The sequence below is a fragment of the Podarcis liolepis genome (genome assembly GCF_965112155.1).
Source record: "Podarcis liolepis genome assembly, chromosome: 4".
Lineage (NCBI taxonomy): Eukaryota > Metazoa > Chordata > Lepidosauria > Squamata > Lacertidae > Podarcis > Podarcis liolepis.
In genome coordinates this window covers 65,302,739-65,328,660 of record NC_139558.1, presented here as the reverse complement: position 1 = coordinate 65,328,660, position 25,922 = coordinate 65,302,739, and the positions used below count along the sequence as shown (strand labels likewise).

Genomic DNA, 25,922 nt, shown 5'->3' with positions numbered 1-25,922 from the left:
ACAGGATTTTGTTTCTCATCCACCCTCCTATCACAAATACATCCTTGCGCTTGTTCTCTCTGCTCAATATAAGGTGGTGGGATGCAACATTAATTCAGTAAACACATGGTTTTGAAAGGGCAGCAGAACACATTACTATTTGGAAACTAGATCCTCCTGAAAAGATGACAAAAATTCCCTTATCTGAATTTTGTGATAAACAAACTGATCCCCCTTATTCCTGGGTGTCGTCTGAGCAGTTTACAAGGTTAGTAGTGTTTGCTATCTTGAGCATCTGGTCTAAACTGTAAGGTGTTGGTGTGGGATGCAACTGAGTATTTTTCTAGTTTCTTTAGGAATAAGTGTCAGCCATACTTGACACTCCATCAGTAGATAATATTCCCACACTTAAGCGGTCACGTGAGGGCAAAGTTGAAGTGAACTTGCAAGACAGTGAAGGCTTTGCATGAGTGAATCATGTTTATAGGTCTTGTGAGGCTCCTCAGGGGCCTTTGGCGTCCCAAGTGTATGAAACTGGTCCTGGTCACTCATAGAGCATGAAGACCAGACACAACTACTCCAGGAAACCTAGGAGAAGCTATAAGGAAACATATCGTTCTAATTAACTCATGAGAAGTTAATTTCCTGTAGCTCTGATTAGACTTTCAACAGTGCTAGAGGCTCTAGAAATTGTTTGGGCCTGATTCCTGACCGCTGCACCTGTAAGGTGGGTGCCTCATGATTCCCTTGCCCCCCTCCTCCAGCTGCCAAAACTATGTGGCTTTTCTAGTTTTCATCTGCTTCTGCCAGTGCTTCCTGCTCAGCTAATTGAGTACAGAAATGGTTTAGAGCTGTCTAGAAATGATGTTGAAATTCTGGTGGCCATGTATCCTACTTCACTGAGAATAGTCATCTGTATGAAGGTCTGCCAGAGGACAACCTTCTGTTTGAAAGCCTGCCTGGTCCAAGCAGTGGAGGTTGGTTCATTAGGGCAAATGGGGCTAGCCTTCTTACTTATATCCAGTCCAGGGGGTGACCCTTCCTGTCAGCTTCTTTCGTCAGGCTCAGTGTTGCCCTTGTAGAACTCAGCAGGGAGGAGCATGGGGACAAGACTAGAATTAGTTGACTCTGCCTGTCATTGGCTCTGGCTCCACCTACTGAGGGGCTCCCTGCCTTTACCATTTTCAGTGTTGACCCACCACCACCACCGCTGGATCCAAGTCCAGTTTAAAGCTAAAAAACCAAAAGAAGGGAGAGAAGGTGGCTGTGATAGTTAACATTTGAACAGAAAACCGAGCAGGCACACAGACTTCCCCACTAAGGTGAGATGTAGCTGTGGTCCACACTTCTGTTTGTCCTGCTCTTTACTGCTGAATTAGAGCAAACATCAATTGGGTTTTCTGTAGATTGATGCTTGCTCCAATTCAGTGGTGAAGAGCGGGTTTTCTCGGGGCAAACGGAAAATTGCTCGGACCAGTATCTAGAGAGCATGAGAAAACCTCTTGGACCTGTGCTTCCTAGGCATGGGACAAGCAGAAGTGTGAATGAACCCAAAGTGTACTACTACCAATTAAAGGAATCAGTTTAAATTTGCATCTCTCTATAAATTAACATACACAAATTTTACACGAATTCACATCCTCTTGGCTCCTGTTTCTTGGTGAAACATTTCCTCTCCTTTGTGCCTACAAGAGGCCATTCTAGTTGGAATGGTCCTCTTAACCTTTGCATTCTCTACTTTTGATCCTGAGTGTATTCTTGCCTGATCATTTTTTTTAAAAAAACAAACAAACACACACATCACCGCTAAATTTAAAAGTAAGAATGGATTAAAAAGAGTACAAAATTTTAAAAACTACAAAATATGAATGTGCTTCCCCACACTGGGTTGCTTCTCATTAAAGTATTATTTCTCATTATTAGAAATAAAGCATTATTTCTACACGTTTCTCATTGAAGTATTATTTTCCATGGGAAATATTGTTTCCATTGAGTAAATATTTCTGTTGAAACAACTCTAATAAGTCTATTCAGTTACTGTCATACAGAGCTAGTCTTTATCTAGGAGGCTATTCAAATTCTAAAGTAGTTATATACAGACATATCAAAAATTCAAGTAGAATTCATTGCACATTTACTTGGCATAAGTAGGGCAAGCTGGAATAGTATGTGGGGTCCAGTGGAAAGACGAGAAGGAAAGACCACTTTATTTTTCATTTTTCCAGGAAAAGGCAAGCTGCCCCATGGTGTGCTTGCAAAATGTCTGAAAATGATGCTAGAAGGGAAGTGGAGAAGTGGAAGAGCAGAGGCCCATAGTCATCAGGTCAGTGCTGCATATAAGAAACCAGCCTCATCTGGGAAGTAAAGGTTTAGCTCAGCAAGTCAGTGTCTCTGCTTTATCTGAGAGGAGAGAAATAGTGGATATCATAATCAATGGCACCTCCCTATTAAAAATCAATGGCACCTCCCTATTAAATAGCAGAGTGTTAGGGTCTGCTAGTTTAGGGATTTGTCCAAAATAGCAACTGAAGCCACTGCAAATTGAAACCATCATAAATCCAATCAAGAAATCCAGGGATTTATAGTGATATAGGGATTTATGAAAGGGCTTGGGACTTCCACTAAAGATGTCACCTTCTCGGTAGTGGCACCTGCCCTGTGGAACGCCCTCCCATCAGATGTCGAGGAAATAAACAACTATCTGACTTCTAGAAGTCATCTGAAGGCAGCCCTGTTTAGGGAAGTTTTTAATGTTTGAAGTTTTATTCCGTTTTTAGTGTTCTGTTGGGAGCCGCCCAGAGTGGCTGGGGAAACCCAGCCAGATGGGCAGGGTATAAATAATAAAATGATTATTTTTATTATTATCACTCCTGCATTCTTTGTAAAAATCAGAATGAATATACTGGTTTAAGTGTAGAGTGATATCTACTCAAAGTATACATCAGCTTCAGTCCTCTCTCTAGTAACCAAAGCTTACTTTAGTATTTGTTTTGAAATAGATCACTCTCCTTTCTGACTGTATGTTAACAAACTCAAATAATGAACTAAGCTTTGACATAAACTTTTTGCAATATGCCAGGCCATTCACTTAATGAGTTGAACTGGCTGATTGGACCCCAGACTGCCAGGGTTTCAAAATATACACTGCAAGTTTTTGTCACATCAGAGAGTCTTCCCTTCCTGTTGCCCCCACAGAACACAATTCACACGGACAGGTCATCAGAACGAGCCTTACTGCTGGCGCGGCTGGTTTTGCTGAGCCTACGTTTGTCATGGAAGTAGCCATTGGGAACCAGGGTGGGTGTGGAGCTATTGGCGGCCTCTGAAGCCTGAGAATAGTTAACTTGGATAAATGGCGCTTCCCTGTCTGCGTCATCTTGGTTGTGAACCCTCTCCGTTGCAAAATTGGCAGTGTTCTGCTGAGAGGCCATTTTGTTGCTGAAGGGACTGATAAATTTTCCACCAGGGTTGGCCAAACACTGATTAAAATCTGGAGGAGGGGTACAGCTTTGGCTCATCTTTGCTTGGGGGTCTGTTTCCAGTTTGCTGGCGACTGGGCTGGGGCTGCGTTTGTAAGAAGGGGAGAACTTCTGCTTGGCTTTCTTCCATCCCAAGTGATATAGTTCAGCCAGGCTTAAGAACAGGGAGAGTGCTGCTACGGCCAGCATGAAAATGATAAAAATGTTCTTCTCAGTTGGCCGAGAGACGTAGCAGTTGACTGGATGGGGGCAAGGCTTCCGTTGACAGATATAGAGCGTCTCAAGGAAGATTCCATACAGCATGTACTGCCCAATGATGAATGCTACCTCCATGGTGGTACGGATTAAAATGCTGCAGACGTAGGTGTTCAACAAAGTGCCTTGAAGAATGATCCTCCCACTTGGCTCATCCCAGCAGGACAGCTCCGCCTTCTCGGGCGCTTGGTACTCCTGCTGGTGGAAAGAATCTCCCTTGCTCTGAATTGCTGTCGACGCTTCTTTGGCCTCCTTTAGCTTCCTCTTCTCCTCCATGCGCACTGTGTGCATTGCATGTCCCATGTACAGCAGGGAAGGGGTGGAGACAAAGATGATCTGAAGGACCCAGTACCTGATGTGGGAGATGGGGAAAGCTTTGTCGTAGCAGACGTTCTCACAACCTGGTTGCCGGGTGTCACACATGAAGTCGGACTGTTCATCTCCCCACGAAGACTCTGCGGCTGTGCCCAGGACAAGCATCCGGAAGATAAAGAGCACGGTCAGCCAGACTTTCCCCACCACTGTGGAATGCTTGTGGACTTCCTCCAGGAATTTTCCCAGGAAGCTCCAGTCACCCATTTTGGCTCAGCAGAGAGACTGGTCTCTGAGGGAGAGAGAGAGGAGAGAGAGAGAGAGAGAGTGTGTGTGTGTCTTGCTGAAATAATCTTATTTATGCATAAAAGTACTTCTGTACTTCCATATCATCTCATATCAGGGCAGTGTACAATGTTATAACATATAACACCATTTTTAAAAATGCAAATGCAAATGCAGTGGAAGAGAAATAATTGCCAATAAATAGTACTTCCTCTGTAGATAGAGTGGCATTTGAAAGGCTCCAAAACTGCCACAAAAGCAACTGTGGAAGCAGATAAAGGCAACTTTTTTTTGTAGATAAAGCATTATACCACTTCATTATAGTACAGTGGTACCTCGGGTTACATACGCTTCAGGTTATGGACTCCGCTAACGCAGAAATAGTACCTCAGGTTAAGAACTTCACTTCAGGATGAGAACAGAAATCGTGCTCTGGCGGTGCGGCAGCAGCAGGAGGCCCCATTAGCTAAAGTGGTGCTTCAGGTTAAGAACAGTTTCAGGTTAAGAATGGACCTCCGGAACGAATTAAGTACTTAACCCAAGGTACCACTGTACTATACTGAAGTAGGATGACTAAGTCAAAGTACTTCTGGAAAGTTGAAAAATGTGTCACTTGGTCTCAGCATCACCAATTCATATTTTGCCCCACTGTGTTGTTTTAGTTGTTTAATCTAGCAAAGAAATTGATTAACAATATCATAATCCTAAACACGTCTACTTAGAAACAAGTCACATTGAATCCAGGAGGGAGTACTCCCCAAAAAAGTAGGCAGTGGATTGCAGCCTAAAGCTTGCAGTCCTGCTTCTTTTATACATCAAAGCACCTCTGTAAGCATATCGCAAGTACTCTCAGCCACCTTGCATGGGACCACTCGTGCCTAAGTCTTTGGTCACACACCCATGCCTGTCTACCATGAACTCACTGTGTGATGACCTCATTTAACCTAGTAGCCAAACTCTCCAGTGTTTCCATTCACCACGCCTCTACTTGCGTATCTATTTCCCTTCCTCAAAACAGGCCCATTGTAAGTTGGGCAGCAGAACACAACTTTGAGTGAGCGAATGCTGTTCATTTGAGAGCGGGCGTCTACACATCTGGATGTTGCGGTCGACATCCCTATGGCACTGTTTCTTTGAGATCACCCAGCTATAAAAACCTTTTGTTACTTTCTTTCAGAGGAGGGAAGCTTTCCCTTCCTTGTTTTCATGGCCATAACTTCCTTTTGCTTGTGGTATCACATGCACTGAATGAAAGGGAAGACAGAGACACCGTACTCCATTACTCTTTGCTCCAGACAAAGCAGCGTCCTTGACAAGCAAAGAATAGCGAAGCCGTTTAAAGAACTCCCTTTTACGAGGTGGGCAGACCATTCCACCCATGTAAGCTTCTGCTTCAGAGAACTCTCTTTGTATGAACTTCTGTTATTTGCTGCCGGGAGGCCAAGAATCCTTCACTTAAAACACACACACACAGAAAGTTTGGAGGCCTAGCTAAAATTGGATCTGCAGGGATATAAATAGCAGACCTCAACAGCTAGCACTATGTTTTCCCACAAGAAAGGTGACCAAAGACTGTTAGCCCTGCAGAAGAGGGTTAGTGATTAAATGTATTTTTTAAAATGCATGGCCGTTTCCCTACCATATGGTACATGGAAGTCTGTTGGCTGGTGCAAATTTGAATGAAAATCTGTATGGCCAATATCTCTAGATCTCTACTAGGAAATGAAATCCCCTTGCAATGGGGAAAAGGGCCTATCTGAGTCTGCCTTCAGGTCCTTCTCTGTCAAATGCTTCTTGTGATGGGTGCTGAAGTTGTGATGGGTGAAATTAAGATATTCACTGCACAAAAGGAATGCTCGAAGCTAAGCCCATCTAGTATGGATATTCTTTAACAAGGATGTCTGTTCAAAAGGAAAACATTGATGCCCTTTGCTTTTGGTGCCTTTTAGATGTTATAGCAGTGGCTTTGGAATAGTTTTTCCGTAGCTTCATCCCATGGTGTGGTTGTAACATTTAACGGTATGGCACGGTGCAATCAGGGCCAATTGTGTTGGTTCCTGATTCTGGTTCAGCTACGATCATATATGAAGGACTTGCACAAATGGCCCCACTTATGCAGTGCTGAGCTTTTAAACATTATGACAACCATTCTCATCCTTTGGTTGTTGGACTACAACTCCCATCATCCCTAGCTAGCAGGACCAGCGGGCAGGGATGATGGGACTTGTAGTCCAACAACATATGGGGACCCAAGGCTGCAAAAGGCTGCATTATGGCCACATTGTGGGAAGAACCTCATGGAAGAATAATTTCATATTTGAAGTTGACCACTGAAAGGGCTTTTACTGTGTTGGCACCCATGCTAGAAATTTATCCCAAGGCAACTTTGCCTAGTGCCTTTAAACTTTGAAGTATCAAGAAAAGGTTTCTCCAGTGTGAAATTGTTTTTGTAAGTGCCTTGAGAGCTTCTGCCCCAAAGTGGGACATAAATCTCTCAAATAGACACATACATTTTAATTAAAATAAAAAGTGACTCTCAGGGATGACTTACAGCAGGGCAATCTAAAATCAATGCAGCATTCAACATTATGTTTCTGCTTTTTAAAACTGTACCAAATAAACGAGATACTTAACAATAATCAATCTAGAACTCACACTACAAAGGGAGAGGGGGAAAAGAGGCTAGTTGGCTCTGAGATGCTCTGAAATTTCAGAGAGTCTTCTGACTCATTATTAAAGTGCTGTAAGAGTCTCTGTTGTTTTGCTACACATTGCTCTCTCAAACCACAGAGATTATTGTAAAACAATTGAAATGGAAAGTATACTCCAAAAGCTTCCCTCCATGTTTATGAATGCTGTGAATATACTGAGTTGAAGGACTGCAAGCAAAGGATAATGCTAAGTGGCGTTATCATACCTTGGGTGTGAGTGTGCTGAATGCTGCTGCACAGATGGGTGTTTTACTTCGTATCTTTATCAGCGAGTTCAAAGCTGATTGAACTGGCATGTAACAAAGCATGTAAATCTTATGTCTGGTACTAAATTGGGAGGTGTTGGATACGCCAGCGAGGACAGCCAAATAATACGGATGAACCCAGGAAGATTAAGAAATACTGTATTGACATAGTCTGAGTGCGGTGGAAAGAGAAGACTACAGCTTCATTTTTGAGGCTGTATTGTGGTGCAGTCCGTAAAAGGGAGATTGCTTTTATTTGTTTATTTAAGGAGACGCAGGGAACAACATGGGTAAATGCCTCGTAGCAAAAACCTAGCATGATACTGGTCTAAAGAAGGACATCATACAGCTTTCTCAGCATTATATGGAACATCTGAATTTTGCACAGATGCATCACAAGCTGTATTTCTTGAATTCCATGGTGCTTGGCTCCACTGTTTACCCCCTTCCAGTCTCTTTTCATGTACGTGTGTGTATGTGTGTATGAGAGAGAATATCTAACTGCGGGTAACACTCCATGCATCACAGTGGGCTTTAGTTCACAAAAGCTTCTGCCATAACTTCTGTGTGAGTTTTTAAGGCACCATGTGTTCGCTGGCTTGCTGAATCAATGGTTTTTAGTTTATCTTTTTTACTAGAACCTCAAGATTCATCCATTGGAGCTCGTGGTTTGGGTGCAAAACAGTGGCTCAAGAGGCCAGGTAAATTACCTATGAGTCCAATGGCCTGTATATATGTAAGTACAAATCTAGTTCACTACAGATCAGGGATTCTAACTACCTAATTTAGGGTGGGGTAGGTAAGGTATTGTAACTTGTGACTGGGAGACAGGAAATCCTTACATTGCAAATTATCCAGCAATCTACCAATAGATCCTGACCTTCCTTTCTCCCACACCTGTTCTAGTAGACAAATGGACAGATGTTTCTTACTGACATGTGACAATATGTCCACATTCTAACCTACATACAAATTAGCTAGAAAAGGGAAACATAACATAATCCAGAGGGGGCTGGGTTTTTAATTTTTATGGGAGCAAATTAATCAAACACATTTTTGAGCAGTTTTGTTTTTTCAGTAGATATTCACTCAATATTTAAATATCGGGGCTTTTTATTTTTTAAAGGAGGGGAAATCAATTTACTACTTTTTCTTTTTGGTTCTCTGATGAGATCTTTTGGTCTGTTCTTGATCCCCACTGCTCCCGTAACTGCTCATCCGTTCTATTTCTTTCAAGTGCCGTGATGACACAAAGGAGACAAGGACAGTGCAGGAGGGTATGTGAAACCAGCCTACAGGCCAAAGAGAAAGGAGCTGGAAGAGGAATGATTGCCTATGCTGGTATGCTTCAGATTCCTTCCAACCGAGTACTGACATTCCCAAGGGCAAAGTACAGGGATAAAATAAAATGTATGTGATAAAAATAATGCATAACTTGCTTGCAACAGTGAGAATACTTTGCATAGTTCCCAAGAGACTGTGGATTCAGAATCTCACCATTCTGAACTCTGAACCCTTAGGAATTGTCTCACCATTGGAAAATCCAGAGAGAAGACACAGGGGCAGCTGAGACTGTTCAGTTTGGTGTCTGATTGGTTTTATATATAGTGCATCACCCAGAATTTGCTAATATAGGGACTGCCATGTAATATTATTTGTGCTAGAACCATAAGCAAGGAAAGAAACAACTATCTGGTTTTTCAAAGACATCTGAAAGCAGCCCTCTATAGGGAAGTTTAAAACGTTTGATGTCTTACTGTGTTTTAATTTGTTGGAAGCTGCCTCAAGTGACTGGGGCAACCCTGCCAAATGGGCTGCATCACCACCACCACCATATCTGGACAGGCAAACATACTCCTCTGCTGCTGCAGCCTCTGGTGCAACGTAAAATGTTGAGTACCAAGCATGAAATTGCCTGATCAAGCATGTGCAGTTGAGAGCCAGTGTGGTGTAGTGTTTAGAGTGCTGGACTAGGACCTGGGAGACCAGGGTTCGAATCCCCACTCAGCCATGAAACTCACTGGGTGACCTTGGGCCAGCCGCTCAATCTCAGCCTAACCTACCTCACAGGGTTGCTGTGAGGAGAAAATGAGGAGGAGAAGTATGCAGGCCACCTTGAGCTCCACGGAGGGAAGGGGGAGTATAAATGTAATAATAAACAAACATGCAAACAAACACCTTCCATATGCTGGTTAGGGTTTTGTACAAAGGCTGAGGGGAAAGAGTTCAAATACTCAATGCCATACAGCAGTTGTGACCCTACCACTACCTAATGTACCTCACAGAACAATTCTAGTACTTGTGGTCTGTTAACTGGAATGAAATTGGACACATTCCATGTGAAAGCACAAGTTTGTGATGATAGTATTTGGGGATCAGTCCTGATGGAATGGTACTTTTTATTTTCCCTTACTGAACAGCTGAGGGTAAAGAGGGCCTTGATTTTTCCAGAGACCTAACATACATGGACTGACATGCAAATATCTACACATAGATACATTAAATAGGAGTGGGATAATACATCACACACACTCACAAACCAGATATCTAGTTTCACATGGGGCATGCACTACATAATCATATGGGAATTTATTGGCAGAGATATTGAGGAATTCCAAACAAAAAATAAATTAAAAAGTGGGAAATCTAAAGAGCTGTTTCAGCTGAATTCAGATCATGGGCAAGTTGGCTGGTTTTGCACAGCTTGCCTCTAGTAATAACCACTTCAAAAGAATAACAATGCAATTGTACTTGGTGGTCTAACACAGCTTGGTCCAAGAGTATTGGTTTCTCTGGTCTATTCATCTTCCCATAACACCCTGACTGTGATGAGGCCAGCTCCAGCATTCTTATAACTTAAGTAAAGAAGAAACTTTTGTTAGCAAGACCACTCATCTGTCTCTAACCATAGGTAGCCCTTGATCTCTAATTCTATGTACAGGTTCTTCTAAGTCCCATTAAGTAAAGTAGGACATAGTCTCAAGTCAAAATGCCTCAGAACAGTCTGTTGGTTTCTAGAGGTTATGGCAGTTAGAAGAAAGCTCTTGTCCTGTCTTCTACTTCCAAATCATGTGACTTTTTTTTTGGTTCCCCTCCCTAAAATTAGTGTATTGTCAGACTTCATCACCCCCACTAAAATATACTTTTTATATAATATTTTTATTAGTTTTCAATTATAGTCCAATAATACCCTCATTATTAAAAAAACCCCAATTTATAATGCAATTGTTAATATCAATCGTTCAAATACTGAATTATATAATTTAGCTAAAGAGCCCCCCCCGCAAGCTAGATTTGATGGTTTGATGATTTTCATTACTCCTGCTTTCCAAAATCTTATTAATTTCAATTACATCTGTAATCATTTTATTCACTTCATAAATAATAAAGGATGGGGACAAGTCAGCTCTAAGTCTTCATAATAAATCTTTTGCAAAATAGAGCTTCCCTTCCTTTTTCCTTTTTCGACACACACAATTCCGTTTGATGCTATAGTCCATATTTATAATCCAATTTATTCCATACTTGCTTGTATAAATATAATTTGAACTAACATTCAGAGGACGGTTGCTGAATCATAAATTTAGAGAATAAAACTTTAAATAAAGAAACCATAGGCTCCCCTCCCCCCACCGTCTTTTGCACCAAATGAAGTCTTATCTCAAGTTCACACCTTAAAGTCCTTGCAGTTGGTTTGTTCCACAGTTTGTGATCTCATCTCTTCTAGCATGCACCTGTACTTTAGTCCAATTAAGCTCTAATTAACAGGCAAACCTGTTTCTTAATGGTGGCGCTGGAGGGTTTTTGCCAGGCAAAGTGCTTTTATACTCAGCGCCTCCCTGCCCCCCACATTCGACAAACTGCAAGTGAAGCCCACTCCCCCCTTTCCTTGGGGGGAATTTGCAAGGATAATTACCCTCAATCATCCTTGTTTTTCCTTCGTCAACAATCTCCTGCTGTCTTGGAGGCTGCCTCTGTTAAGTCAGAACAGACCTGGAAGCCACCCCTAAAATATTCTTATTTAGATCAGGCTGTTTAGCAGCACACTTACCTGGGAGTAAGCTCCAATTAATGCAAGGGAACTGCTTCTGAGTATGTATAAGATAGTGCTGTCAGTTGTACTATGCATGTAATGAAGAGCAAATATTCTACAAAATGCGCACATACAAAAAAGAAACAATGTAAAGCTTCCAACTAAATCTGGCAAGAAGAATCCAGCCATATGACAGCAAAGTTCATCTCTAGTGGTTATAGGTTTCTGCAGTTATCATATAGCCTTCTCAGCAACAAGAATCCATTTAAATTAAATAACGTCAAACTCTCTCTAGACATTAAAGCTTTCTTTGGTTATCAGATATCAGTGTTATATGAAAAAGCTGAACAGGAAAGCATAAATGGCTTACTGTTTAGGAGGTAATAAAAACTAACAAGGGCAGCATTCATAAGGATGTGAACTTTCTCACATTAGATGGACACTATTAAACAAGGAAAAATACTCCAAAAGTATATAAATAACCCAGCACATGTCGTCCTTTTTCTGTAAACAGAGAGAAGGTGGCTGCCTCACTTCAGATTTCTGATGGTTCTTACTATTGCTTGTTTTAAATTTAAAGAAAACCAGTTCCAAATTCTTATTCCCTGAGCTTCCCGCAATTTGTCACATTGACCATTTTACTCACCTGAATGGCCTCTTGCCTTTAAACGACTCGTTGTTCTGTTACTTCGTGTAGAGTCTTACCATGGACTTTTGAACCATCTTCCCACCGCTTTTTCTTTCCTCCTTTCCTTCACCTGTGGTTTCTCACACCCCCTTTGTATCTCCTTCCTCTATGTATACCCGCTTCCCTCCTCACCTTTTGTCTTTCTCACCCCTCCCCTAGTCACTGTTCTAGAAAAAGGAGTCATTTTATAGGTTTCCTCCACCCCTTGTCCGCTTTCCTCGGAGGTCTTCCCCTTGTCTCTGCAGGCCTGCGATGCTGACTCTTGTTGTTCTCCCTTGTCGAGAGACAAGCGCTGCACACCAAGCGCTCTTCAAATAGCAGGTCACTATCAAGCTTTCCTTGAAAGTCAGGAACAGTGATGCCCCTTCTGCAACCAGAGCTCTCTGAAGGCAGTTTTACCCGCTGAAGAAGGGAAAGGGTTAGGGTTGAGGGGCGGAGGCAGGCTGTCCCTTGTTGATTCTGGAAAGCGCAACCAATCAAAGCATAATTCCTAATGTTCTGAGATTCCCTTATTCTGACAAGAATACTTTCCAGCAAGCCTGGTTGGCGGGGGGGGGGGAGGGGGGAGCAGAGGAAATACGCATGCACATAAATCAACATTTGTGCATGGGTCAAAAGTTAAAAATAGAAGGAGCGGGTTCTGGATCATGTTTGCAACACGAACAGCCTATTGAGAAGAACGTAGAGAGTGACCCAGCATCAATATCAAAGCTTCAGTGGAGAGCAAGAGCTTTGTTACAGATGAAAGTGTCAACTGAGGGATGTTACCTGTAGTAAACAGGTTTTACTTAGGCTTGGTGTGTGCTAGGAAGAGTGAACCACACTTCATAGGTCTCCCCTCAGTGTGTGGCATGCCCTCCATTTTGGATGAAATATTGTCGTTTGTTGACTTTGAGACTCCCACCCTGTCCTCTTTTTCAGTTCTGCCTGTCAAATTTTCAAATGGTGAGATATTCCCCACAGGGTGGTAAATGTGAGGGGTATGCCTGAAGTTATTCTCATATGTGTGGCTTCTAATAAAACGTACATTGTTCTGCTATTATGAGTGTTATGTTCTCTGCCTAAAATGAGCAGGCAGCCAGAGGAGATCGTCACAGCAGCCATGAAGTCCTGAGCCACCCCAGAGCCAGTCGCCTCAGTGTGGATGTTGAAGTCCCCTAGAACCAGCAGTCTGGGAGTCCTCAACATTGTCTCCGAGACCGCAGTGAAGTGGGTGGTAAACAAGCAGAATCCCTAATCTGTCCCGATTGCACAACACCAGAAACACACACTCTAGATCCCTCCCCCACCTGACTGGATAGAGAGCCTGGAGAGACAGAGAGAATTTCTGTAGACCACAGCAACTTCCCCTCTCTGACCCTCAAGTCTGGCCTGATGCTGTACCATGTACACAGGTGGGCACAGCTGAGTGGGACCAACTCCACTCTCTTCATCCACCCAGGTCTCGGTGATACAAGCAGGATTGGCCTCCTCATCCACAATCGTGGATAAAGGAGGTATTTATATGGCAGCTTCCAACAGTGAGATATGCATAAAATGGCTCACAACATAATAAATTGGTGTATTATTTAATGCAAAACACTGAAAGGGAGAGGTTGGGGGAAGAAAGCAATATTGTTGCTGTGTGAAACGGCCAGTTGTAGCTACATTAGCCTTGCATCTCAACTGGCGCTCCTCAACTGCGAACCTGCACACCGCATTCTCTTGGAATTGCAACACTGAATTTTTTAAATGGTCTTCACTTCAACTATGTCTGACATTATGAAATTACACTCAGGTTCTTACACACCTCTACACAAATCAATCAATGTGGTGCTTAAAAGGTGTGTGTGTGGGTGGGTGGGTGGGTGGGTGGGTGTAAAGGGTGTCTGTGTCGTAGAATGGTGAAAAAGTATCTTTAGGCAATATGCAGAGAAAGACTGGAATATTTTTTTTCTTGCTGTGGTTTGTTTGTGCGATTTGGAATAGGGAATATGGTGTGGTACTTTACCCTTTCCCTACCTGCCAATTTCCTGCTCCAGATCTCTCCCCAAGCATCTTTTACTATCAAAACTCCAAGTCTGTGTTTATGCTTGGAGATCCCATTGCAGAGGCTAATGGGGAAAAGTTTGGAGTGGGGAAAACAGTGGGTGATAAAAGAGCTAAGCACCTTCTCCACTTTTTGATCAGCTTCAATTTGGCCGGAGAAAGCTAACTTTCTTGTGAAGCTCTCTCCTACTCCATATCTATTGTCAACAATGTGCAGTTTGTCTCTTTGCGGCAAGGAAAGAAATACATTGTCTCAGGGAGGATGTCTTTTACAAATGCAAATAATACTTAAATATGCATTTGGTTTTTAGGCTCAGAGAAGAACCTGTGGAGTCATGACACATGTTTATTCAAAAGCCCATGTATAATGCAAGAGTATGAGCTCTTTTTGACTTGCAGATAAAGGCAGAGCAGCAAAACAAAGCATGAACATTCATTGCATAATTCTACACATTTAGTTTGATAGACTGGCCCAGACCGTTCAGTCATTGCTATAGGGAGAGAGAAAGCCCCTGTAATGGATTTTATGATGATGTGATGACAGCAAGGAGGAGACACATTAGGTGCAGATGGCCTAAACCGTGGTGATGTCATGAAATATGTACAAACATTCCAACTGTCTTGGGGAAAGTTCACAGTAATAGCTTGCAGCTTCAGTTTGGCTGGAGAAAGCTCTCGTCCATCCTAGGGCTGGACAGGAGGGCCTAGGTGGGGAGACTGCAGTCTAGAAAGCTGAAAGTGGAGAGTTTTCAGGAGGCAGATGGGCTAAGGAGTAGACAGTAAGCCTAGGGTCCAGATGGGGCTGAGCTGAGGAAGGGAAGGAACTGAACTGAAAAAACAAGAACCTCAGAAGAGAGTAGGGGGGAGAAGATGAAGCTTGCAAAAAAGTCAGGGAACTGGGGAAGCAACTGTAGAAAAACATTCCAAGGCCTAAATATAGAAAGAGCTATGGGGAGGGCAGGGGGAGATGGAGGGAAGGGAGAGATGAATCTGCTGGCCAGGCTCTATAATGTAAAGAACACATATATATCTTGAAGAATGGCAGTGGTAGAACATCTTACATGCAGAAAGCGTCAGGTTCAATCCCTGGCATTGCCAGGGAAGGCTGGGAGAGTTCTGTACTTGAAACCCTGAAGAGCTACTGCCAATTAGTGTATTATTTATATATTTCATTAAAAAATCAAACACTGTTTGATTGTAAGAACAACAACAACCTCAAAGCGGTTTAACGTAGATTGACCAAGAAACTTTATACTGTTTCTTACTATTTGTTCAAAAGGGAGGTCTCTGGTGTTGGGAAACTGCCAGGGAGATAACGTCCATCATGAGCCCCCAAGCTGGAGTTCTGGATGTCCATCGGCCTCCCGTACTCACGCAGATCCAACAGTTAGGGGCACAAAGCCTTTGGAAATTCCTGGCATCATTCCTAGGCTGGTGCACCCTCTTTATCAGCAGAAACGCAGCCGAAAGCTTGCATCACAGAAGAGCAGAAGAGCATAATTTACAGACTTTATTTAGCGTTTAACAGAACAAAAGAAAACACGTCCATTCTGTCAGCGTGTCTGAGCCGACTGAAAAACGAAAGGAATATCAGAACGAAAACATCCTGTGATCAGGACATGCGCAGACTCTGTTGCTTACAAAGCCTGCTCCCTTTAAGGTGGAACGGAAATATCCTAACATCCTCCCCCTTTCCGTGTAACCTGTTGTACCTGTGGTTCACCCAATTGCAACCTTTGTACATAAACCTTATGTTGTTCTTTGTTAACAACCTTAGACAACAGATCAGCAGGAATTTCATTTCCTGCCATGTAGGACACCTGAATCAGTCCTTTCTGAATACACTCTCTTGCACGATGTAGCTTAATCTGCAAGTACTTGGTTCTCTGCTTGCAACTCTCAGAGTTCAGCAAAGCCAAACACGATCTATTGTCTTGATACACTTGTATAGGACATTTCACAGAAACCCCGATGTCCTTAAACAGTTGCATCAACCATTCACAATCCATGAGTGAAAATGACAGAGCATTGAGTTCTGCTTCACAGGAACTTAGGCTCACTGTTGTCTGCTTCTTGCACAACCAGTCAAACAGGCAGTGGTTGTACATGTAGCATACTCCAGAAGTGCTTGTACCATCCGTGGTGTCACTTCCAAAACTTGCATCTGCAAAGATTTCAAGACCTCCAGTCTTCTGACTGGTGAACCTCAGCCTGTAGTGCATAGTCCCTTTCAAATAGCGGGCTATGCGCTTCAGAGCTTTCCAATCCTGAACCGTAGGATTGTTGGCATGTCTGCTAAGCAGATTACAGCTTACAGCTATGTCAGGTCTTGAACATCTGGCAATGAAATTCAGCTTGCCTAGAATGCATCTGTATAGCGTTGTGTCAGAAAACGCTTCAGCAGTACTGTCTACCTGGTAACCTGTCACCATCGGTGTGTCTGCAGGGTTTGCATCAACCAAATTCAACCTGGTTAATACATCAGCAATTTTCTGTGTTTGGTGTACCAGAAAATTACCTGCTTGGTCCCTCTCCACCTGCAGAGAAAGATAGTTGGATACCTCACCAAGATCCTTCATGTCAAAGTGCTCCTTCAGTTGAGCTAGGGTGCTTTGATAAAAAGCCTGATTCTTCCAAAACACCAGAAGATCATCAACAAAACATAAACAATACAGTTTGTTTTGCCCCTCCTCCTTGACAAACACACATGGATCAGCTTTGCCCTGGTGAAAACCTAGAGAAAGCAATGTCTCAGTGAGTTTTGTGTTCCAACACCTGGCACTCTGCTTGAGACCATATAAGGATTTCCGCAGTTTACAGACCATACCCTTCTGTATCTCCATCCCATCAGGTGGAAGCATGAACAGCTGTTCATTCAAAATCCCATACAAAAAAGCTGTATTAATGTCGTGGTGGGAAACATGCAGTTTCTCCTCCGCAGCGACCTTGAGCATCAGCCGAATGCTCTCATATTTGACTGTGGGAGAGTAGGTCTCGTGGTAATCCTGTCCTGGTACCTGTGAAAAACCTCTGGCAACTAATCTGGCTTTGTGTCTGACTACCTTGCCATTCTGGTCTGTCTTGGCCTTGAAGACCCATTTGCTGCCAACCAGTCTCATTCCTGGGACTACCGGTACCAGTTCCCAAGTTTGGTTCCTGTTCAAGGAATCAACTTCAGCCTTCATGGCATTAAGCCAAGGCTCAGCATCTTTAGAGGTTAACTCCTGAACCTCTTCGAAGCTTGAAGGTTCCCATACCTTCTCTGAGCTACTAAGAACAGCAGTTGCTGTCTTAGCAAACTCATCAGCATACCTCTTTGGAGGTCTGCCTTTGGTCGCCCTTTCAGATCTGCGTACTAGACGCAAGTCTTCTGGACTCATCTCCTCGTTCTTAGGAGAAAAATGACCAATGGTGAACAGTGGTTCTTCCAGTTCATTGTCAGACGCATCAGATGGTCTGACTGAGGCCTTTGCGCTCTGGTAGTCTGCTGTGTCATTACTTTCACTGACATCAGCAGCCGCGCCGCCCACTGAACTGGAATCCGAACTCTGATCATCATCATCCTCATCATCATCCTCATCCTCATCATCAGCAGCAGCTTCCTCAGCTTTAGCTGCTTGCTTGACATCACCTTCTTCCTCCTCTGGGTAACTCTGGAAAATTCCCACATTTTCCCCCCACTTAGGATTGTACTCAACACTCCTTGTGAACTTAATGGACTTAGAGTCAGTCATCCATACCCTGTATGCACCTTTTTCGTACCCCATGAACAAACCATGTGCCCCACGCTTCCCAAGCTTGTTGGTTTGTTGTGTGCGTATCCACATGTCAGAACCAAAAATTCTCATGTGTTTGGTGTTGGGTTTCTTGCCAAACATCTTCTCATAGGGGGTACAACCAATGGGTGATGACAATCTGCGATTAACGGTGTAAACCAAATTCCCCAAAGCCTCCCCCCAAAACTTATCAGGGAGATTGGCATCATGCAACAAGGTCTTGATTCCTTGCAGCAATGTTTGATTTGCTCTCTCCGCAAGCCCATTCATCCATGGCGATCTGGGCGTTGACATGTCATGCTGGATTCCCTTCTCAGTCAGGAAAGCTTCAAACTGCTGAGAAGTAAACTCCCCGCCCCGATCAGTAAAAAAACAAGAAATACGTTTACCGTGCACATTTTCCAACCAAGCACAGAATTCCTTAAACTTCGGAAACGCTTGCGATTTCTGTTCGAGCAAATACACATGAATGTACCTGGAAAAGGAATCAATCAGAATCATGAAGTACCTTGCTCCTCCTAAAGAGGGCGCAAGTGGACCAACCAGGTCCGCATGCACTAGCTGGTAGGGTTTGGAAGCCTGCCTGCTAGACTCCTTGCCTTTTGGAGCAACCTTCACCTTGTTCTCTGCACAAGATACACATTTCATGTGAAATTTACAAGGTTTGATGTTCAAACCTTCAACCACCTCTGGCATCTTGGCCAGTGCCTTCCAAGAGAGGTGACAAAACCTTCGATGCGCATCGTGAATGCAACCTGCATGAAGAACTTTGTTAGTTTGTACAACACAACAAGAATCAGCATTAGATACAACAACAGTGTCATCATAAGTTATATGGAACAAACCATCCATAAACTTTGCATGCAAATAGTCCTCTTTGCCTTTACTGATGACACAGACGCTCCTCTTGAAGGAAATCTGAAAACCACGCCCAGTAAGCTGTGGGACGCTCAACAAGTTGCTCGCAGCTCCTGGAACATACAGTACACCGCTGATGGTTGTGTGCAAACTTGCAAGTCTCACAGTCCCTTCTCCAGCAATTTGCAACGTCCTTCCATCAGCCAGGTGGATCTCACCTTCCTGAGGCTTGAAGGAGATAAAGAGATGCCTGTCCTTGGAAACGTGGCGGCTGGCACCTGAGTCCACAATAAACCTGCCTTTGGCTGTTGGAGCAGTCTTTACAGCAAGCAAACCCTTTTGCAGCTTGCCCCCCTGCTGCTCCTGGCCAGCAGACGTGCCTTTAGCCTTTGGTGAAGCTGTGCCAGCAAGCAAAACCTTGCTTTCCACTGGCGTGGGCTTTTGCAGCTTGCCCCCCTGCTTCTGGCCATCTGCAGACGTGCCTTTAGCCTTTGGTGAAGCCGTGCCAGCAAACAATGCTTTGTTTTCCCCTTGCGCGGGCTCTTCACCCTCCCTCTGCTCCTGGCCATCTGTAGGCATCTGTTTACCTTTGCCTTTCCGGCCTCTGCAAAGGCGATGACCTTGGTTCTCACGAGAACCAGAGCTCTCAGCTGCCGACTCCTTGGCTCCCCCTGGAGGCTGGAATGCTGCCTGGGATGACGTGACGGTCAGCTCCCCCTGCAGCTTGCAACCGGTGCCCTCAGCATCCCTGCACTCAATCGCATTCTGGGAAACAGCTAGGACCTCCGATGCAGTCAAACTCTGAGCTGGGATTATTGGTTTGTGAGCTTCTTTTAAAGCAGACCACATTGCACGTGCAGTGGTGTTGCCAGCCAGCGTCTTAATTTCCTCAAGAGATACGGATAAGACTATTACGTCAATGGCTTTCGAATTCTGGCCTTTCCATCTCTCTGTCAGAGGAACTGGGGGGGGCTCACTCACGACATGCCATACCCCAAACTGACGCAGTAAACTCTCACACCATTTTGCCCAGGGTTCATAATTCTGCCCATCCAACTTAGGACACAGAGCAGTTTCAGAAGCTTGGAAAAATTCCATTCCAGCTTTTGGCATTAGCCGTGAGTCTTATGCCTTCAAAGACCCCTTATCTTGGCAGCCCATTAATCACGAACTCTTTGGCTCGGCTCCCAGGCCAATTTAGCCTTGCCGTAGATCAAAGGCTCTTTGCCGAGGTATAACAGAAAAAGCGTCCGGCCCTTTCGCTTTTCCCCCCTTCATACCTCTAACGCAGTCTGTTGCAGCTTTACTCTCCTGTAGGTGCCGTGAATCTGGGCCCGAAACCTTGTTGTTGGGAAACTGCCAGGGAGATAACGTCCATCATGAGCCCCCAAGCTGGAGTTCTGGATGTCCATCGGCCTCCCGTACTCACGCAGATCCAACAGTTAGGGGCACAAAGCCTTTGGAAATTCCTGGCATCATTCCTAGGCTGGTGCACCCTCTTTATCAGCAGAAACGCAGCCGAAAGCTTGCATCACAGAAGAGCAGAAGAGCATAATTTACAGACTTTATTTAGCGTTTAACAGAACAAAAGAAAACACGTCCATTCTGTCAGCGTGTCTGAGCCGACTGAAAAACGAAAGGAATATCAGAACGAAAACATCCTGTGATCAGGACATGCGCAGACTCTGTTGCTTACAAAGCCTGCTCCCTTTAAGGTGGAACGGAAATATCCTAACATCTGGAACCCCTGAAAACAGGATTGTTATACAAAGAGAGCTGTCAAGATTGTTGCAAAGACAAAATAGGAACTTTCCTTACATGCTGCCCTGACTACAGGAATGGTAGCAGACATGTGAGACAGACTGATAATACCGCACAACAATAAATACATTGCACTTTCCTTTTTTTTTTTTTATAAAATTTTTATTGGTTTTACAACATTACATTGCACTTTCCACTAGTGCTCAAAACTCTTCCTTCTATACGTTACTTTAGCATTTGCTACAACAGCTCTGTAAGGCAGGCAAGTATTATTATGCCCATATGAGACATGGAAACATAAGGAGGTTGAGAATGAGGACCGAACTACAGGTGTTCCAGTGTTGCTATTCATGCCGTTGCTCCATTCACAGATAAAACAGGGCTGTCTTCCTTTTCACAGTAAATAAATCATGCAGGAGAGGGATGTCTGTTGCTCCATTTTTCTACCTTTCTGAAGAGTAAGCTATGAGTGGAAGAAAGTGGCTGGTGCAGTGAACTAAGGGAAGGGAAAGTGTGAAGAAAGGGTATTCACTACCTTTGGGGAAGAGCCAGAGCTCAGTGGTGGGTCACATGTTTTGCATGTGTAAGGTTCAAGGTTGAGTCCCTGGGATCTCCAGGAAAGGCGGAAACCATGGAAAGCCATTGCTAATTGGTCTATAGATGGTACTGAGCTAGAAGGGGAGCGGGTGGCACTGTGGTCTAAACCACTGAGCCTCTTGGGCTTGCTGATCGGAAGGTTGGCGGTTCGAATTTGTGTGACAGGGTGAGCTCCCGTTGCTCTGTCCCAGCTTCTGCCAACCTAGCAGTTCGAAAGCACACCAGTGCAAGTAGATCAGGGGTCAGCAAACTTTTTCAGCAGGGGGCTGGTCCACTGTCCCTCAGACCTTGTGGGGGGCTGGACTATATATTTTTTTTTGGGGGGGGAATGAACGAATTCCCACACATAACCCAGAGGTGCATTTTAAATAAAAGGACACAGCATTTTATGCAAGGGCACCAGGCAGGCCCAACAAATAACCCAGAGATGCATTTTAAATAAAAGGACACATTCTACTCAGGTAAGCCACCCCCCCGACTCTCCCCTCCCTTCTCCACAGCACCGGATGAGCCCCGGTGGCTGCTTACCTGTGTCTTGAGAGTGGAAGGGGCTGGTGGCAGGGGGACGATGATCAGCGCGCGAAAGGGCTCCGGAGAGGGGCTGGCAGCAACAAAGCCCGAATTGAGCCTGCTTACAATGACAGCCGCTTGGGCGCTAACACTGCTGTTGCTGGCACCAGCAAAGCCCAGTCCCCTTCCTCTTGGCTCTAGGTAGGGCAGGGAGAAGCCAGGAGGACGGAGGAAGGAGTCGCTGCTGAACATGCGTGTTGGCACAGCCTGAACAATCAGCTCCATGCCAATCCACACGGTGATCCACGCGGCCTTAGTCTGCCTGCCCATGGAGTAGCTAGATAGGTACCGCTTCAGCGGGACGGTACACGGCGTTTCTGTGCACTCTGGATTCCCTTATGGTGTTCCGTTGCACCAGAAGTGGTTTAGTCATGCTGGCCCCATGACCTAGAAAGCTGTCTGTTCACAAATGCTGGCTCCCTCATCCTGAAAGTGAGATAAGTGCCGCGACCCCGTAGTCGCCTTTGACTGAACTTAACCATCTTGGGGGTCCTTTCCCTTTCCCTTTTACCTAACTGAGCTAGATGGGCCAAATGAGCAGTCTTAGTGTAAGGCAACTTCTTATATTCTACTCTTAAAGGAAGACCTCCCCTGGCCCTCTTCATGCTATTTGTGTGAACATTGCAAACACATAGAAATAAAGCTGTGTCTGCCTAATTGTCCTATCTAGCTTGCTTCTGAGTTGGCAGCTTAAGCTACTCCCTTTGTCTCATCCAAGTTGGTGGCCATTACTGCCTCCTTATGGCAGTGAGTTCCACAGTTAACTATACACTGTGTGAAGAAGTACCGGTACTTGATTATATTTGTCTGGATCTTTTAACATTCAGCTTCATTGGATAATGATGAGCTCTAACCTTGAGATGGAGGGAAAAAATTCTCTATCTGCTCTCCCCAAGCTGAGCTTTTTCCATGTCATCTTTTATTTGCCTTGTCTCTAAGCTAAAAAGCCCCCAATGCCGTAACCTGTCCCCATAGGAGAGTTGCTTCATTCCCTTGACCATTCAGGTTTCCATTTTCTGTTCCTTTTCCCACTCTACAATATCTATTTTCCAATATATGGAATTTGCCTTTTTCACAGTTCGTGCACACAGAGTTGACATTGCCATTGAGCTTTCCGCTATGACTTCAAGGTCTCGTTCCTAGTCAGGCACCTCCAGTTCAGAACCCATGAGCACCTACTTAAGCTAGATTTCCAGCTAGATTTATTTCCCTATGAACAAAAATGGAAAGATGAAGAAGTTCCCACCACAGAAGAATGGAATAAGCAAAGTGATGGGCTATGCTGAATCGGAAAAGTTAACAGCTAAAATAAGAGAATTGCTTTATGGAAGAATGGAAACCTTTTCCAGACTATTTAAAGAAATATTACAATAGGGTGAATTTGTGAGCAGGATTTGAACTATGAGCAACAGAAAGAACGAGAGATTATTGTACAGTGGTACCTTGGGTTACAGACTCATCAGGTTACATATGCTTCAGGTTACAGACTCCACTAACCCAGAAGTAGTACCTTGGGTTAAGAACTTTGCTTCAGGATGAGAACAGAAATCGCGTGGTGGCGGCATGGCAGCAGCGGGAGGCCCCATTTGCTCCAGGTTAAGAACAGTTTCAGGTTAAGAATGGACCTCCAGAATGAATTAAGTATGTAACCAGAGGTACCACTGTATTATGGTTATGATATAAAAGAGGGAGGATAAGGTGCAGCAAAAGGGTAGAAGTTTTAAAAAATGGGATGGGAAGTTGATAAAACAAAAGAAAAAATATTACTGTATTGGCCTGAATATAAGCTGCACCCGCAAATAAGCTGCACCTTTAAAATTCGGTGGCTTGGGGGAGGCTTGTGAGCGGTGGGCAGGCAGCACGCCGTTGCCCCGTGCTCCTGGGTTGCTTTCGGGGTGGGGGGGGGGAGGTGGGGAGCCACACTGCTTTACTGGTTGAATAAGGTCCCAAATATAAGCCACACTTAAACTTTTCACGATTGGAATTTGGGGGGAAAGTGCGGGTTATATATGGGCCATTACGGTATGTGATGGAATTTTATGTGAAAATTGTGTAAATCAGAGAAAGAGAGAGAGAAAGATTTATATTTTTTTGCCCTGACATGCACCACTCATTCACTCACTTTGGAGAGGCCCCTTAACGTGGGTATAAGACAGCTGTTTGTCTCTACTGAAAATGAACTTTATTCATTGCTGAGGACTGCAGTAGCTATGAGGCTATCCACATTTGGAAAACACAAATGATCTCTGGCCTTCTATACCCCTCAGACTGGGTAGTTCAGGATCAGCCTGAAGTTCTCCAAGGGATTTCCTACTGGACAGCTCAGCTGACCTGAACAGCTGAGAGAACTGAGAAGTGGGGAGTCTTGCTAAAATTCACAAATTAAGGTGAGAATATTGTGCACAAAGGGCTTGCCCTTCCATGTGCTTGCATGCATAATTCTTTCCTGTTTCTTCACCCATTCAGCCGAAGTTAGAAGCCAGGAAGAAATACAGATTTTTATTTTTTTCAAAGAAAACAAACCCACTCGCAAATGTATTTTAGCACAAAATGATTAGTTTAAGGATAAGCTCTGTAAGACAGACGTAAACACAAAGACTATGAGGCTGAAAGCATTAAAATTAAACTATTCAGCTGTACAGAGATTTTTCTTTTTTAAAATGTGAATTTTGATTGTCTTTCCTTCATAGCTCTCAGCTCTGACTTAAAAAATGTCAAAATCAGGGAAATACTCAAAATTTAAATTTTACCTCAAATGGTGACATCTGAAATTCAGAAATGAAATCTGAGATCATCATTCAATTTTCAGGAGTATGGTCGATTTCATTAACGAATATGATGAAAATAAAGTTTCTATATTCTGTTCCATGTGGCCTATGCTATCAACTATTGATTGTTACAGCCTGTCCAGTGTCATATTTAACACTAATTTCATGTCGGCTGCTGCATTTCAGATGCTGTCAAGTGATGACAGCTTCTGCACATCAGCCATCAAAAAATGCTAACTACTACTGCATGTCAACTGTCACAGATTGTCCACTTATGTGCATTGAACCTTATGCAGCATTTTAATTTAATTTTATGCATGCTTATACTCCAGTAACTGTTTGAGGCATTTGATTCTAAATAGAGATAATAGAAGCATTCTTTTGCATAGATCACTTCTGGAGATTAAATCCTATAACTTTAGATTCGTCGTCATTATCTTCATATTATTCTCCACTTATATACCTTAACAGCCTTCCTCTCCCACAGCCACAAGAAATCAAGGCAATCAGTCCACTCAGAGGTACAACTGGTAAAAGGGGAAATAAGACCATCCTATTTGCATAATGGGTAAGAAACAAAAATTCTAGTTTGCAAAGTGGCAAACCAAAGGTAATTATCTTTCCTAAAGTAAGGACTTCCCCGATGTGAAGTTTGTATTAGCTATTGCAAAACAATTCAGCACTTGTAGCTATTTTGCACATTCTTTATGCTTTTTTTCCTTGTTATCCGCCAACATTCATTCAGTTAAAGCTGCAATTCTGTGCACAGTTGAATGTAAACTTCACTAAATGCATTGCGACTTACTACCAAGTCAGAGAGAAATTCCTTTCTACCCACCATCCCAGAGCAGAAAGTGTGATTTGGGATGATGTGTGATTTGCACAGGACATCATCTTGAATCAATAAAATCTGCTCAAACCTCATTAAACAAAAGAATTTCAGTGTAAGACCCCAAAAAGGAACCTACAAAATATACTCCCCCCCCCCCCGTTCATTTTATCAGATTTTCGATAGACAGAGGTAGGGGCACAAAAATAGACGGAAGAAGAGGTTTCTACTAATAATTTAGCTTTGGGGTTGATCTTTGGACTTGCAGGAACATACCTTCTCTGCTTGTATATCCAGGAGGGATCCTTGTCTGATGGAGGGCTCTTCAGATTGGATAAACAAATCTCAGAAGAGTGTCAGAGCAGCACGTCTTCTTATCAGGCAGCTGCCAGGAGGTTCCCAAAAAACCTGAAGGAAGCAGGCTGTAGGGTCTCCTAGCTTCAGAGTGCCGTGTGACATCCCCCAGCAGCTGTCGGGCTCCTATAGAGTCATCGTGGTGGATTGGGTTATAAATGTGGTCCCAAGAAGGCTTTATTGTAAGCAGTGACTTGGCTCTAGCCGAGCACTTCCTCTGCCTCCCAGCCTCTCTATTTTTAATGAAGGAATCTGGGGCTATCGCAAAGGAAGTCAAATTGTTTTAGGAAAACAATAGCAAAGTAACTAAAAGTTTATTGGTTTCCTCCCTTGGGGTCTGCGATGGAGTTGTCAATTGGACTGAAAAGATGGCCGTACTGTTTGTTTAAAAGAC

General features: G+C 43.8%; 1 protein-coding gene and 1 long non-coding RNA gene across 8 annotated transcripts in view; one reads left to right on the top strand and one right to left on the bottom strand.

Annotated features, from left to right (window-relative positions):
* Positions 1-2,443: 2,443 nt before the first annotated feature.
* Positions 2,444-25,883, bottom strand: GJA5 (gap junction protein alpha 5). 3 transcript variants are annotated; one of them, XM_083498713.1, is made up of 2 exons: positions 25,451-25,883; positions 2,444-4,317 (listed from the first exon to the last, which is right to left on the bottom strand). In XM_083498713.1, the coding sequence occupies exon 2, from the start codon at positions 4,290-4,292 to the stop codon at positions 3,183-3,185; it is 1,110 nt and encodes a 369-aa protein (XP_083354839.1). In that variant the 5' UTR covers positions 4,293-4,317; positions 25,451-25,883; the 3' UTR covers positions 2,444-3,182. The 3 variants fall into 3 exon arrangements, with proteins under 3 accessions (XP_083354839.1, XP_083354840.1, XP_083354838.1); XM_083498714.1 differs by lacking the exon at positions 25,451-25,883 and adding an exon at positions 21,536-21,714; XM_083498712.1 differs by lacking the exon at positions 25,451-25,883 and adding an exon at positions 11,946-12,428.
* LOC310704795 overlaps positions 23,725-25,922 on the top strand; it is a 247,641-nt gene continuing 245,443 nt past the window's right edge. For all 5 annotated transcript variants that reach the window (XR_014525006.1, XR_014525007.1, XR_014525008.1 and 2 more), the window contains exons 1-2: positions 23,725-23,964; positions 24,833-24,913. This is a non-coding gene — a long non-coding RNA (uncharacterized lncRNA). The remainder of the gene's footprint in view (positions 23,965-24,832; positions 24,914-25,922) is intronic.